Below are 15442 nucleotides of genomic sequence, written 5' to 3' on the forward strand. Positions count from 1 at the left end.
CTTCTGGCAAATTCCCCCAGTTTTATTTTTTAAATGACAGCAGGTGTAAATCAGCGGCCACCTCTCGGATTGGGTTGTTTAAGACTTGGAAGACCTGTTTGTGACTTTGCCAACAGGTCAGTCCAAGGCTTAACCCTATATCGGCTCCCCACAAAAAAGAGAAAAGGCCATGTGAGAACACAGTGAGAAGGCAATCACCTGCAAGCAAAAAAGAGAGGCCTCAGAAGAAACCAAATCTACCAACACCTTGATGTTGGACTTCCGTCCTCCAGAACCGGGAGAAAGTAAAGTTCTGTTGTTTAAGCCTTTCGTTATGTGATACCTCAGAGATATTGCTCATTAGGTTCCAGACCACTGCAATAAAGCAAGTATCACATTCAAGTGAGCCATAATCTTTTTGTTGGCATAGGGTCTTGCCTTCAATTTGTGAAATGCAAATCATCTGTTAAATACAATAAAGCAATGTGAAATATAATGAGATAAGCCCTTAATTTGTTATGGTAGCCCTAAAAACTAAGATATCTGGCGTATCATAGATATATCAATTTCATAGATCCTAATAAAAACATGCAAGTATTTTTATTTACCATTGTGGCATCTAATTTAACAAATGTTAGTCCATTTGCAAGAGACTAGAGTTCCTGTAAGGGTTTTTTATTGTATAGCAAAGAGTATCATAATTATTTTTATTGTTTCTACATTCTGTGTAACCACTTGTACTGCTGTAAGATTTAGTATGCAAACTAATGAGTAGGTTATTTTCACCACTTCACCACTGGGGTTTAGCCTAGCTCCTCGAGCTTCCATTCTTGAGCCATATCTATTCTTTTTGTATCTTTTTTTGTTTTGTTTTTGTTTTAGTTTTACTGTCATTTTCTTCTACTCTCTCATTCATTAACTCATTCTACTGGTATTTATTGAGCACTTATTAATGTTCCAGGCACTGTATTAGATACTAGGTATAGATACTTTCCTACCTACATGGGATATATAGCCCAGTGGGCAGTACAGAAGAGGAGAACTAACATAAATATATAACTTACTAATGTGCTATGAAGAAAATGCATAAGGTGCAGTGAAAGAGAGTAACGAGAGGTGTGGGGTGTTAGGCAAATGGTTTCTAGTGCTTGGCATGACCAACGCCATCTAAAGAAGCAAATTGTTCTCAGTTGTTGAGGTCCAACGACTTTTTTATTTTTTAAATGATTTTTTTTTTTTAATTCCCATTATGAACTGGTTTGCTCAAGCAACTACAACACTTGCTAGCAGACATACGCTAAAAATGGCCTGGCTCAGAATCGCCCAGATCTTTCACGATCTCTTGACCGCCTCCTGTCACGCTCCCGTCCCCCACTGCCTCTGCCACCGCCACGACCACGGTCTCTAGACCGAGAGCGACGCTCCCGGGACCGGGACCTCGATCGATGCTTCTTGCGCCGGCGCCCATACAGCTCCCGCCGAAGCTCTCTGGAAATGGGCTTCAGATGCATGAAGTTGCAGAAGCCGCCTCGTGTACACTCTCCCATTTCATACTGGCGGCAACAGGCTTCCCGGAAGTCGGTCACGGGGGAAAGCTCCGCGTAGATGGGCTGCCCGTTGAACCAGCGGTTGTTCAAATCCATCACAGCTTTCTCCGCATCTTCTTCACGGCGAAACTTCACATACACGTTTCCAACGAGGTGATCTCCGAGGTTATCACAGACATTCATCTCCTCCACCTCGCCGTACTTCTCCTCCATTTCTGTGAAAACCTCCTCAAAAAACTCATCATCACAGCACAGCGCAAACCATCAGCAGACTGGGAAGAGTTTTGAGGGTTACGGTAAATGTTCAAGAGGGCAATGGTCTGGCTAAAGGTGGGTTTATTGTGCAACCGAGAGCATCTGTCTCCATGACGACATGCTCCAATTTTGAAATAAAATGAACAGTTGACTTTGTCCTTCTCGGTGCCGAAGATGGAGGCCAAATACTCCGCCATTTCCCACTGGCCAGCCGTGCCAGCTGTTGGGGTCCTGCCCCAGCAGGTCCAGGGGTTCCCAAAGGTGTGGATGGAGTCGGGAAAGAAGAAATGACAGGGAGACAGCTTCAGTTGATCAGCAGCCTAGCCAGGTTCTCTAGTCAGGGTCTCCAGCCAGGTTCTGGTTCTGTTCTTTATTCTCCTATTACATCTGTATTTATACCAGTTGATTTTAATCCCATCCATTCTATTCCAAAGGTTAGGGCGTTTGTTAGATTAAGCGAGATTGTTCGTAGTTAAAGTGATTAACTACCCGCCTAGTTAAGGGGTTTTTCCTGATTTATTCCCTTCCTTAGTCCTGTTAATCCCTAACTCCAGGGGAAAATCCCCACCTGGGGAAACAACCTTTCTCGGAGAGGTGACCTTGGTTAAAACACATAGCGCTAAGAAGGAGAGCAAACATATTAAGAACAGTATGCTATATATGCCAGGTCCCTTGAAACATCTGCTGTGCAGATGTTTCTTCCCTGCAGCGACTGTGTCAAGCAGCAAGGATGGACCAGCTTCCGGCACTCAGTGACTTCCAGTTCACCCCGGAAGGGGCATGCAGGAGGCAGCCAATCAGTGATTCTCTCTCATCACTGATGCTTCTAATCTTCTCTTCCTCTCCCTTCCTCTCTCTGAAATCAATGCATACCCTCTACTGGGAATCAATCCGCAACTCAGGACTTCCTGGGAATTGAACCATGACCTCCTGGTTCATGGGTTGATGCTCAACCACTAAGCCACACCAGCTGGGCAACAAAACATATTTTTGAAAAAAAGACTGATGTGGATAAGAAAAAAGAATAATTTACTGATGTTGAGATGGATCTGTCAGCTAATATAGGCCACACTGGGAAGTTTTTATCCTTAAAATATCAAAATGTTTTTAACAGCAAAATAGTCTGATCCAAGTTATTTTTTTTTAAATAAGTATTTAAAAGTCTTGAGAAGATTGGCAAGGGGCAAGAGATGAGATTGAGAGACCCAAAACAAGACTCTATCATTGTCTAAGCCAAAGGCCATTGTGGATGAAATGAGTGTAGAGAAATGGAATGGGAAGAAAGGAAACTGGCATGTCCAAGAAACCGTGGGTCATTTACTTAACAATGTGTACATCTTGCTGGTCTGATGGGAGTCCTATGGCATATGGGTAGCTGCCAGACCTTGTGTTTTGGCAATAGTCAGGCATGCCCAGAGGTTCTAGGATTCAGGTGGCTAAAATAGAGGCCCCAAAGCGATGCAAAAGAGACACATACAAGGTGGAGGAAATGGCAGCATCCTGGCTGGCGCACACATTTAAGAAGAAATTCTAAATGACAGTGAGTTTAGCACATGAATACTGACACACCAATAAGAAAAAATCTGTTTGTCTCCATGAACACAGGCAAAAAATAATAATGACCTGTGTTTCCAGAGAAGCCAGGCTTCTTTGGTATTTATCAGGCTTAGGCAGGAGAATGCCTTTCCTTTATCTGGACTTTCGGAATGCTGCTGGGGATGAGAGTTTTAAATGTGAAGGGATATGCAACTTCTGTTTGATCTCCGACTTTGATTTTGAAAAGTAAAAATGTTAGGGTTCCTTTTCCACATCGAAATGTCTCACCACATGAGGTGTATCTGAGCATCAAAGGGTCTGAGAAAAGAAGGTGAAGACCACCCAAACGGAAGGGGTCCGTGAAAACACTCACGTCAGAGGACTCAGTGTGCGGGTCTGCCAGCTTAGCTGCCTCTGATGAATTTTTTGAGAAAAGAATCCAGCCCTCCAGCCTATTTCAGAAACCCGTGGGTAAGAGGCTCGTTAGCGCTGGGCTATGTTTCTGTTGTGTTTTAAATAAGCCAGGATTCTACGTGCTGTGTACACAGCACTTTCAAAAACACAGAGAAGATTTGTGTCTGCCTTAAAAGGCTAAGGTACAGGTAATTTGTCAGAAGACCTGCTTCCTAGAGAAAGGATGCGTGCAAATGGCATGAAGGGGAGTGAGATTGGAGGGCTTTACCCAAGCCAGGCAGCACATTATCTGACATAGAAGCTATTCCATTCCCAGCAGTAGGTACAACAACAGAAAAAGGAGCCCAACATGTAATTACTGGGGAAAAAGGAAAAAAGAAGAATCATAATTTCTGAAAAAAGCAGTCTTTTGGTAGAAATTCTGGAGTATTCTACTAGACTTCCTCACTTAAATCGTATTACTTAAAGAAATACTCTGGCGCCTGGCCTGTGGAGCTCAAGGGTTGAGCATCGACCCATGAACCAGGAGATCGCTGGTTGGGGCACATGCCCAGGTTGCAGGCTCAATTCCTCAGCTCTCCAGTGGGGGGAGGGGGGTGCGGGAGAGGACCAAGTGTTGTTTCTCATCGATTGTTTTTCTCTCTCTATCCCTTTCTCTTCCGCTCTCTCTAAAATCAATAAAAATGTTGTTTTTAAAGAAAGAAATACTCTGGCAATTTTTACTAAAGCTTTAGAAGATATGCAAAGGCACCAGTGTGTGAACATGGGAAGATTCTGCTGCCAACAATATTTGTGTTGTTTTGTTACCTAGCCTCTCCGCTGCAAGGACCTTTGTTAAACTGTTTTGGGAACAGACTGACCTGCCAGCTACAATTAACAACTGCAAACGGTTGTAAACCACGTACAGTCCTCTCCGCAGGTTCCAAACTCCAAGCATAAAGAAAAGACAACCCCTTCGCCTTCATTGGCAAAGGCAGTGCTGTGGTCCAGGCACTTTTACCCAGGAACCAGACCATCTCGTCTTGCCAGTGGGATGACTGGCGTGACCCTCTCGGAGCCACACCTTCCATTTCTACAAAGGGAAGGAGTTGGAATAAATGACCTCTAACCTCACTGCTTTCTGTTCTAATGTGGAGCCTCTGAGTCACAGTAATGGACTGGAAGCTTCAAGCTGAGAAGCCAAAGATCATAGAAAGCGCCACTGAGGAAGGTCATGGGAGACATGGGCAGATTTGGAGGCTTTGTCTGTGTCTCCCTGGATGGGAGCGCCACCTGCGGAGGCTCCCGGTTGCAATGCTGAGCTTCCACCTGCAAATCTAACCTCTTACACCCTCAGAGCTCCAGCCAACGCGAAGGAAGCCTGTGTGCGCACATCAAAGCTGGAGCAACGGTGCTGCAGAAACCCCAGCCTGGAGCCAAAAGCAAAATCGTGGCTTTCATTTGAAACCTGCCTTCTGAGCAGACTAAATTTGTGTTTAGAAGGAATAAAATGTCCCGGTTTTATCGCCTGCCTGAAAATACTTACATTTCACTTCCTAGGCAAAAATAGAATTAGAAAGCATGATTTTAGTGAATTAACTCTCTCAAAAGAATGGTTTCAAAGGACAAAAGAATTTATCTTGCTCTCCCAGTGTTTCTGGTTTCACGGTGTGGCTTGTCTCGTTTTGTTGGTGGTGGAAAACAGGCTCTTCCTGGGGATCCCTAGGAAAGAATCCTGAGGATGCATCCAGGGGAGATTTGTTCAGGAAGTCTGCCCCGCCCCTGGGTTTCCAGCGTCCCGTCTACCTCCATCCCGCCATGGGAACTGTCCAGCCACGTCTTCAGCAGGGCCAGAATGAAAGCCAATGTCCAGAGAGTTGGCTTCATAGCCCTTTGGACCCCGGGTGGCCTTCTGTGGGCCCCAGGCAGCCACCAGGCCTGCATGGTCATGTGTTGCCAGGCGAGAGAGAAAACGTGCAAACACATGGGGCAGGTGCAGGTGAGTGAGAGAGAGAGAGAGAGACCTCTTTGCTTCTTGTTGTGTAACCAGGAGTTTTTTTTTTCAAAATAACCAAGAATCTTCCCAAGTTTTTGTGGACTTGCATTGGGTCCACCCCCCTAGCCAATGACCTTTCCCCAGGTTAGACTGACAGTTTTCTATGCTGAAGTACCTCCCCCTGCACCATTTTTACTTCATTACCCATGTGCCTATCTCCTCCCTGCTACACACACACACAAACACACACACACAATCCTTTACCAGAGCGGGGAGGGGATGGGGAACAGGGAGGGGTATTAATCCCCTTGGAGAGACCCTGGGTGCGATTCCTTGGGTGTGAAGCAAACAGGCTGGGTGTCCCCAGCTGACCATGCTTAACAATTTCTGACTTCCCTTGCTTTCTTCCTTTTAATAACTAGCTAACCACGGTAACAATTTCATGATAATAATCTGGAATGCAATGCAACAGAAGAGGGTGCGGAACCATTTTTAAATCATTGTTGTGTTTGTTTTCACCAAGTGGCATTTACAGAATTAGTAGCACCCCGGCCCAGAGCTTTGCAAACCTCAGTCAAGAAATCATTTCAATTGCCTTTTCCGTTTTTGATAAAAATTAATTTGATGATGAGCCAGATATCATCAGCATGCGAGATGCTCAGTATATAGAATATAATATGAGAAGCCAAAGCAGAAAATTAATAGCTTTTCAGAGTTTTATGGGGTAGGATGCAATGTTTAAACTGATAGTGGGAAATAAAGAACATATATCATGGAATAAGGTTATGCTAAAAGGTTTTTCTAGTTTATCTGAATATCTAAAAGAGGATATTTTCTATCCACTGCCTTTTAAATGCCCTGAATGGTTTCCTTTGAGTGCAGCAACAATAATAACTACCATTTGAAAGGTTAAAGTCCGTGGTGGGGGGTGGGGAGATTGAGGCAGGCTAAATAGCCATATTAGGCAGTGAACAAAGAAAAGTTGAATTTATTTAAGGAAAATGGGATGAGAGATGGGGATATCCAAAAGGAAGGGCTACACAGCACTGAGCCAAATGGTTTGGGGTCCATGATGGCAGAAAAAATATACTTAGGACAGTGAAACAAGGGAGGACATAGAAGAAGCAACAGGAAAGCCCAGGCTGGGCTGCTTTGGCTCAAAGGGGGCCTTGGAGACATGTTCAGGGAGTTATCCTGGATGAGCTGCCGCTGCCCATTGCTCCTCTGGTTGAAAGTCTCATGGGGCCTCTTAGAGGTTGGGGATATGTTCATATTGGGGGAAGGACAGGGGCATGCTCCTTGGAGGGAGAGCGTGCACTGGGTCCTTTGTCCTGAGGGTATTTATCTCTTTTTTGCAGGTGGAAATCTTAGGGGAGGACTCAGGGAGGGTCTTAATAGAATATTCATCAGCTTTCCAGGTGTGCTCTTTCAGGGTCATGCTCTTCACTGATTGGTCAGTGCCAGGGCAGGGGTCATTTGTCAATGTAGTTGTTCCTGAGGCAGCCATGGTGCCACGTGTCTGATTTTGCTGCTTTTTTGGAACCTGGAGCTGAAATACAACTGAGGCCTCTGTGTTATCTTTAGGGAGGAAAAGGCCAGGGGATCTAAACCACCTGGCCAGCGATATGAAAAATCAAGGGTCTAAACTGCATGACCAGTGATACGCTAGGGGAGGATAGGTTACCATGGGTCAAGGTTCTTGTTCTCCCAGTTTAGCCCCTTGCTAGGCATTCAGGGCTTTCTGCCCTGGTGACTTTCTGTACCTGGCCCATTGTCCTTGCTCTGCTAATGTCTAATATCATCTATTAAGTGCTTTTCTGTTTTGGATGTTATTTTAAACATTTCATTTACTCATTTAACCAGTAGTTATTGAGCACAGACTACTTGCCTGGCACAGTAGGAGGTGCCAGGCATAGAGTGGTAAAATCCTCCCCCACTTACACCCTCATGGACTGTATACCCTAGAACAGCGGTTCTCAACCTGTGGGTCACCAACCTGTGGGTCGCGACCCCTTTGGGGGTCGAACGATCCTTTCACAGGGGTCGCCTAAGACCATCGGAAAACACATATATCAGTGGTTCTCAACCTGTGGGTTGCGCCCCCTTTGGGGGTTGACCGACACTTTCACAGGGGTCGCCTAAGACCATCGGAAAACACATATATAATTACATATTGTTTTTCTGATTAATCACTATGCTTTAATTATGTTCAATTTGTAACAATGAAAATACATCCTGCATATCAGATATTTACATTACGATTCATAACAGTAGCAAAATTACAGTTATGAAGTAGCAACGAAAATAATTTTATGGTTGGGGGTCACCACAACATGAGGAACTGTATTAAAGGGTCGCAGCATTAGGAAGGTTGAGAACCACTGCCCTAGAAAGTAAGGCAGAAATTACATAAACATACTCATTCATACACGATTACAAACTGTGAACAGTGTAATTTAAATTTTAAAAAGGTAAGATGCTAGTCTGGGACATTATAACTGGAAGGTAGTGAAGGGAAGCCCTCCTGAGAAAATGTCTTTTGAGCTGACACCATCTGGTAACTGGCAGGAGGAAGAACACCAAAGACAGAGAGGGAAGGCAAAGGCTTTTGGGGGTAAATATTACCCTTATCCCCATTTAACAAATAGGTAAACTGATGCTTAGAGAGATTAACTTCGCCTAAGGCAATGTAGCTAGTAAATGACAAGCTAGGAGTCAAATACAAGTGTGATACCAGAGCCCCAATAATGAAAGAGCCTGTGGGAAATTCATTCTTAGTTATTGCACTGGTGAGTCATCACATCTCATGCTTCAAATAGAAAGCCTGTCTTCCGAAAGTATCAGAAAAAACTCCCCACATCATGTACAGCATCTTACAATGCCTGGCCAAATCATTATTGTCATTATTATTATTTGGCTCCTCAGAAACTCCAGGCATTGGAGCACTGCCAATGGCAGGAGATATGAGATTCACTGAACCAGAAGCATCAGATCATAAATCCTGATGCCGTTTTGAGAACAGTAAAAAGCAAACAGCCCATAACACTATAGAGCAAGAAGATGAACAAATATCACCTTCCCCCTGAATATCAGAATAAAGTGCATTAGACAAATAAAAGGCTGAATATATATATATAAAAGCCTAAGCGACCGAATGATAGAATGACCAGTTGACCGGTCACTATGATGTGCACTGACCACCAGGGGGAAGACACTCAACGCAGGAGCTGCCCCCTGGTAGTCAGTTCGCTCCCACAGTGGGAGCACCACTTAGCTGACAGACAGGCACCAGAGGCATGGTTCACAGCTGGCTGCCGCAGCCCAGAGACCACGGTGGAGCGGCAGCAGGTGCAGCGGGGCTGGGATGAGCAGGAGCAGCAGGCAGGAGCGGCAGGCAGCTTGGACTGCTGGTTTTGGCCCAATCCCCGCAGGATACTCTGAAGTACCCCACCGGTGCACGAATCCGTGCACCAGGCCTCTACTTAAATATAAAGGACATCGAAAACCACTGATGGAAAAAAGGTGGACAAAATAGATCCCATTCTTCTGACTGGGTAAACCAGGTTTCACAGGAGTTATCTACGGAGCTGTCAGAGGCATCTGACCAGGTTCTGCTCCTGATCAATGCCCATTTCTATTTGTTCTTAAGTAGTACTAAAAAGATAATAATTTATTAGCACAGGGGTCTCTCCAAAGTCATACAGTCCAGTTTAGAGTTGAGAATGGAACTTGGGAATGCTGATAAGACTGGATTTGTGCCAGATGTTAAAACGTACTTTTCAAAAAAGGTAAAATCCTGACTCTCATACAGTTATAAAATGAACACATGTTAAAGGTTTTACTTAATTCATTATTCAATAAAGAATCTGGTATGATGGAAATTTGGTTCAAAGGAGAAGCCAAACAAGAAACAGATCTATTAATTGGGAAGATTAAAATGAACATGCAAATGGAAGCCAAACTGGCTTATTCCATAGTAAGAGGAGAGGAATCAATTGCACTTCTACTGTACAAGACAAAATTCACATGTCTACATACAGAAATTGTTTTGCATTGCTCTCAGTTATCTATTACTTATACAGTAGCTAAATAATGTGAAGACAATGGAAGTCTATCCTGAAGATGGGCTTTAAAAAGTGCTTGACCCAAGCACAAATTTTTTGCCCCACATAGATGAAATAACCACTATAGCAGAACTTGTCATCTCAGTCAAATCAATGCATAATGTAAGGACAAAGGAAAATTTAAACTAAGAGGCTTACTTCTCCCTGTTGAAAATAAAGAGATTTCCATCCTTTCCTTTTTCTTGGAGCATTGACTTTAGAAAACATAAAATTGTAAGTACTTTCTCCTTTCTTTGAAAGCTATATAAATCTTTTTGAAAACTAGATAGGCTTTTTGTCAGCTTTATAACCCAGAAATGTCTTTTTCAAAGACCTGGGCACCGCTTTTTGAAATGCAAACATCAAGGGAGATAAGCTAGAGGCCTAACTTTGGTGGGTGCCTTGCTCCAAGTTGCAAAACTTCCTCTTGTCATAATCATATGAGAAGTTTGTTTTCTCTCTAAATAAAACCAATTAGCTAACACAGATGACCACTCCAATTACAAGATTAAGTGAGGATGAACTATGTGTGACCAAGGGTCCTGACAAGTCCTCTTACTTGAGAACAAGTTATTGTTTATCTTGGGGACACGTAGGTGATGAAATATATCTGCTTGGCTATACAGAGGGGTGCATTTCCTTTCTGCCTTTGCCATCTTTTAGCAGATTGCCTGTGAGGAGCATCACATTCTGACTTAATCCTTATTCAATAATAAAACCGTTTCCTTTTCCTACTACCTTGTGGAGATTTTTCTGGATTGGAGGAATATTTTTGTTTTTAGCTACATTTCCCCAACAATCATCAACCTATCTGGCTATACCATGAATCCCAGAAGCATCCAACTAGATGAAAACCCTGTGAACCAGACTGCTTGCTTCTGGTCATTGCCTCCTTGTCTCCAGGCTCAATGTGAACCCCTTTTGCAATCAACAAAAGAGCACTGAACAAGCTGGGCCCACGCCAGGCATGAAGTAGACCATCAGTAACGCATCTGGGCTGGAGGAAGCAATCAGGAGGCCTGAGGACATAAGATAGCCCAGGAAAAAGGGAAACACGGGGAGCAGGGATGGCATCCCTTGATTGTTTTGTTAAAGAGAAAACCACAGGCCCAAAATGGTGTCACTCATACTAAAGCCCATGATAGAAAGCCTAGATTTAATACCTGATCTAATTGTAGTTTCAACCTGTCCCAGAAATGTAATTTTAATCAACCAGTCTGGAATTTTCTGGTCAAGAGCCATAAGGTTATCTGCCTCATGGTCCCTCCATCCACTTACCCCATAGTAAGAAGAGGCAATCTGCATGATAAAACCCCTTGCCATTCCCTCTCCCACTCCCAAATAAAATGTCCTGGGGTAAAATAATCCTTTCTTTTCTTTTGTGAATAACTCCCTTGCACCACCCTTCTTCTTACAAAACCCTGCCATTTTGTGCAACCCCTTCTAGTAGCTAGAAGAGCTGCTGCCTGTTTCATGAATTGCTTAGTAAAGCCAATTAGATCTTCAAATGGACTCTGTTGAATTTTGGTTTTCAATAGTTGTTACTGTGATTGATGAGGAATATAAGACATTTTGGGGGAGTAGACAGCAGCCTGACTCTGTACCTAGTTAATCGGTATCCCTAATGAACATTCCTGTTAGCCTATAGTCTAGTCACTGCCCCTTCCTTAATTATCTGGTCTTGCAAGACCTGTTTACCTAAATACTCACATTTTACAGAGACTATAAACCAGCCGTTCTCAACCTGTGGGTCGCGACCCCTTTGGGGGTCGAATGACCCTTTCACAGGGGTCGCCTAAGACCATCGGAAAACACATATATAATTACATATTGTTTTTGTGATTAATCACTATGCTTTAATTTTGTTTAATTTGTAACAATGAAATTAGGGGTAACCACAACATGAGTAACTGTATTAAAGGGTCATGGCATTAGGAAGGTTGAGAACCATAAACCATGAACAATACACAACCCCTGGAGGGGGTTATCAGTGCTAGCGCCAGGCTAGCCCTTTAGGTGTGGTCTCACAGCCCCCATCCCAATACACGGGGCTTTCTGCAAAGTCTGTGAAAGGTCTGGAAGTCTGATCCTTATTTGGGGGACAAAGAAACCAAAGGGTATAAAGAGAAAGCTTCCTCCATATTGGTTTGCTCAGGATTTGGAAACAGGCTCCCCTGGGTCACGTACTAGTATATCTGGAAATAAATGAGTTTCCCTGTATCTCCGGGTACTCCTATGTATTTTTCAGTTGCCTTGTAAATTCTGTAACATGATCACCAAGCATGGTAACTTGGCTCCCCAAGTGTCACCAACACAACTTGTTGGTAGACAAAGCTGAGTTTATGGCTCACCACCATCAAGGGAGAAGGCCACCTGGCACAACTTGTCAGCAAAGGTAAGTCAGAATGTATTGAGAAGTGGATGCTGGATTTATGGCAGGTCTTTCGAGGGGGATTGAAGGACAACCTTGGGGCTTGATCGGGGTTGTGCAAGGATTACAATACAGCAGTTGAGGATTGGTGAAATCAGCAAGGTGAGGATTTTGAGAAGAGGGATTTTTTTTTAAATCTTATGGTTCAAACCATCTATTGATGTTTTCCATTAAAGAGTTGATGAGTCTTTTGGGAAATGTCCATAATGAACACTCAAGCCATTTGCCTGAATAGAAAAGTTATGCTAATGAAGACAGAAATAGTACAATGCCGTGTTAATGAGAACAGTAAGGCACAGCTGTAATTCTAGATGTCCAGCCTGCGTGTGGGGGTAGATGGTTTTGACTATCAGCAGTACAGGCCAAAAACTCCTGTGCAGGAAAGAGTCTCTCTATTTTTCTCTAACTCAGCTTATTTTCTATTTTGGACCCTGTTCAGTTTTTAATATCCACACTTATTAATATTAACCTGAATATACACACGAGGTTTCTGAAGCAGAGCAGATTATCCATGAACACAGACAAATATAGAAAGATTTATGTTCCCGGAGGTGCTGGTTATACTGGAAAATTAATCTCTGTGTATTAGGGTCTATCATGCCAGTTTTCCCAGGGCCTCATCTAGGTTTCAGGGGCTTTCAAAGTACAAGGCAAGGAGAAGAAGTGATTTCTGGTTGTCTATGCTGTCTGTCCTCCAAGGAGCCCTCCCCTCTGGCCCTTGTTCATCTGCCCATCATTTATCCCTGAGGTCTCCCTTCTCCCTCTCACCTGGCATGGTCACCCTACAGCAACTCTCCCTCTCTCTCTCTCTCTCTCTCTCTCTCTCTCTCCCCCCCTTTCCCTCGCTCTCGCTCTCACTCTCACTTCCATGTTGGGATAACGCAGCTTTGGGTAGGGTGGGGTCATTTCTCTGAAGCTGTTCAACTGTCCCTCTTGATTCAGACTCAACTTGCATCCCTCTAAGTCAGTGGTTCTCAACCTGCCTAATGCCGCAGCCCTTTAATACAGTTCCTCATGTTGTGGTGACCTCCAACCATCAAATTATTTTCGTTGCTACTTCGTAACTGTAATTTTGCTACTGTTATGAATCGTAATGTAAATATCTGATATGCAGGATGTATTTTCATTGTTACAAATTGAACATAATTAAAGCATAGTGATTAATCACAAAAACAATATGTAATTATATATGTGTTTTTCGATGGTTTTAGGCGACCCCTGTGAAAGGGTCGTTCGACCCCCCCCAAGGGTCGCGACCCACAGGTTGAGAACCGCTGCTCTAAGTCCTTCTGTCTCCCCAGAGGTCTATCCAGGGAACATGGCACGGGCCCCTCCACATACCTTTCCTCTCTTTCCTTCTACCTTTACTCCCACAACCCAGTGAATCTTAGAAAATGGAGGAAACCATTGTTGCCTCAAACTCCTAACATTGCATCTGTGCCTCTCTACTCTTCTATACCTCAGCCTCGGCACTACTAACATTCTAACAGGTCATTCTTTGTAGGTTGAGGCTTGTCCTGTGATTCTAGAACATTTAGTAGCATCCTACATATACCCATAAGATACCCCCTACTTGGGAAATCAGAAATGCAACATATTTCCTGCAGGGAAAATAGCCCCATGTTAAGAACCACTATCCTAAAAACTTGAATTTTGATGAAGCAAAAGCCAAGAGAAAAATCCTTAAGTATTTCCCTTCCTGTGTGCTTCATTTCTCCCCTGAGGTACTGAACTCAGGATAGCCTCCCTGTGTGGACAGGAGCAAGGCAAAGGGAAAGAAAATTTGGTGAGGGGAGAACATAAATTAATATTTTATAATGGCACTCCTTCCTCTGACCACTCCATCTCAGTGCTACTCAAGGTCATCTGGGGACTCATTAAAAATGCAGAATCTCAGGCCCCATCCTGTACCTACTGAATTAGAATCTTGGAGGTTGGAACTCAGCACCCTATATTTTAACAAGACCACTTATTAATGATTCTTATGCCATATAAAAGTAAATAAAAACTTCCAAATGAGGGCAAGCAAAGGCTATTTATCCAGAATTTGTTCTAGCAATGGAGTCAGCCACCATTAGTTACATTTGGCAGCCACTCAAAGACAAGCACATGAGTAGGAAAGCTTTACAGTGGGAAAAAAGGGAAGGCCTTGGGTATGCACCGATTGGAGATTGTTAACGTGAGGAAGCTGAAGAAGGCTAACTAGGGGTGGGGTTTCCTAAGTGACTGGTTGAGAAAATAATTTACTTTCTTGGTTGGTTCTGAGTTGGAAGTGGGGGCAAAAAAATCGATGAAAACTGGCAGTTATTGACCAAGTTCTAACGGTTCTGGGCTGATTGCTGCAGAGCTTGTGGTTGGACTTCCCAGGCTGGTTGCTACAATGATTGTGGGTCAGGACCTTTTGTTCTATACAGTCTGGCCACTGTCTGTTTGTATATTCCATCCCTCAATGACTAAAACTTGAGAATCATTCTTCTTCTGAAAACACCCGGCTGAGCTATTTCCAAGAAGGTGCTGCAGATTCCAAGAAGGTGCCCTTAGGGGACTGGCAGTTGAGTGGAGAGGAGAATGACACCGAAAGCACCTGCTGTGCAAACCACGGGGAGGCAGAGGCCATAAGGGAAGCCCTGAGGACGGGGCGGAGGGAGTCATTCCCTCTGACAGAAAGATCAGGGAAGCCTCCCAGATGGTGTGGCATGTGTGTTGAGCCGTGAAGGATCATTGGGATTTGAAAACAAGAAGGAAAACTAAAACCTCCTATTTCTGAAAAAATAAAAGATTTGTGATCAAAGGAGACAGTCTGTAAGGCTCAAAAATAAAATCTGGTTTCTTTAGGTTGGAGACAAAAGACTGGTCATGTTGTTCTCCTAGCGGCCACCTATTGTTCTTTGCTGTATCTGTCTCTTTGTACCAGAAAAAAAAGCATAAAGGTCAGAGCCAGTTACAGACTGACGTGTGTTTAGAAGCAATCAGCCCTTGCCTTCTGGCAGGGGGAGTCTCTGACCCTGGCCAGCCCTTACAGATTAAAGACACTCAAATAGCAGCACGTGTGTCCCAGGGGGAAGCCTGGGAAAGCCCCAGATCCTAGAAGGGGGAAGAAGGTCATATGAATTGAGAACTGGAGAAGGGACAAAGAGGAAGGGTCGAGAGGAAGAATGGATCCCACCCAAGGATAAAAAAGATGTGAAATGTGAAAGGCGGA

At 43.8% G+C, this 15442-nt stretch overlaps 1 protein-coding gene across 1 annotated transcript; it reads right to left on the minus strand.

Annotated features, from left to right (window-relative positions):
* Window positions 1-1292: 1292 nt before the first annotated feature.
* LOC102243487 (splicing factor U2AF 35 kDa subunit-like) lies at window positions 1293-1989 on the minus strand. Its single transcript, XM_014534206.1, is given in 2 exon segments — window positions 1293-1771; window positions 1774-1989. Coding segments are annotated over 2 exon segments (684 nt in total). The 5' UTR covers window positions 1979-1989.
* Between the last annotated feature and the right edge of the window lie 13453 nt (window positions 1990-15442).

Source organism: Myotis brandtii, unplaced genomic scaffold, assembly GCF_000412655.1.
Source record: "Myotis brandtii unplaced genomic scaffold, ASM41265v1 scaffold1, whole genome shotgun sequence".
NCBI classification, from domain to species: Eukaryota; Metazoa; Chordata; class Mammalia; order Chiroptera; family Vespertilionidae; genus Myotis; species Myotis brandtii.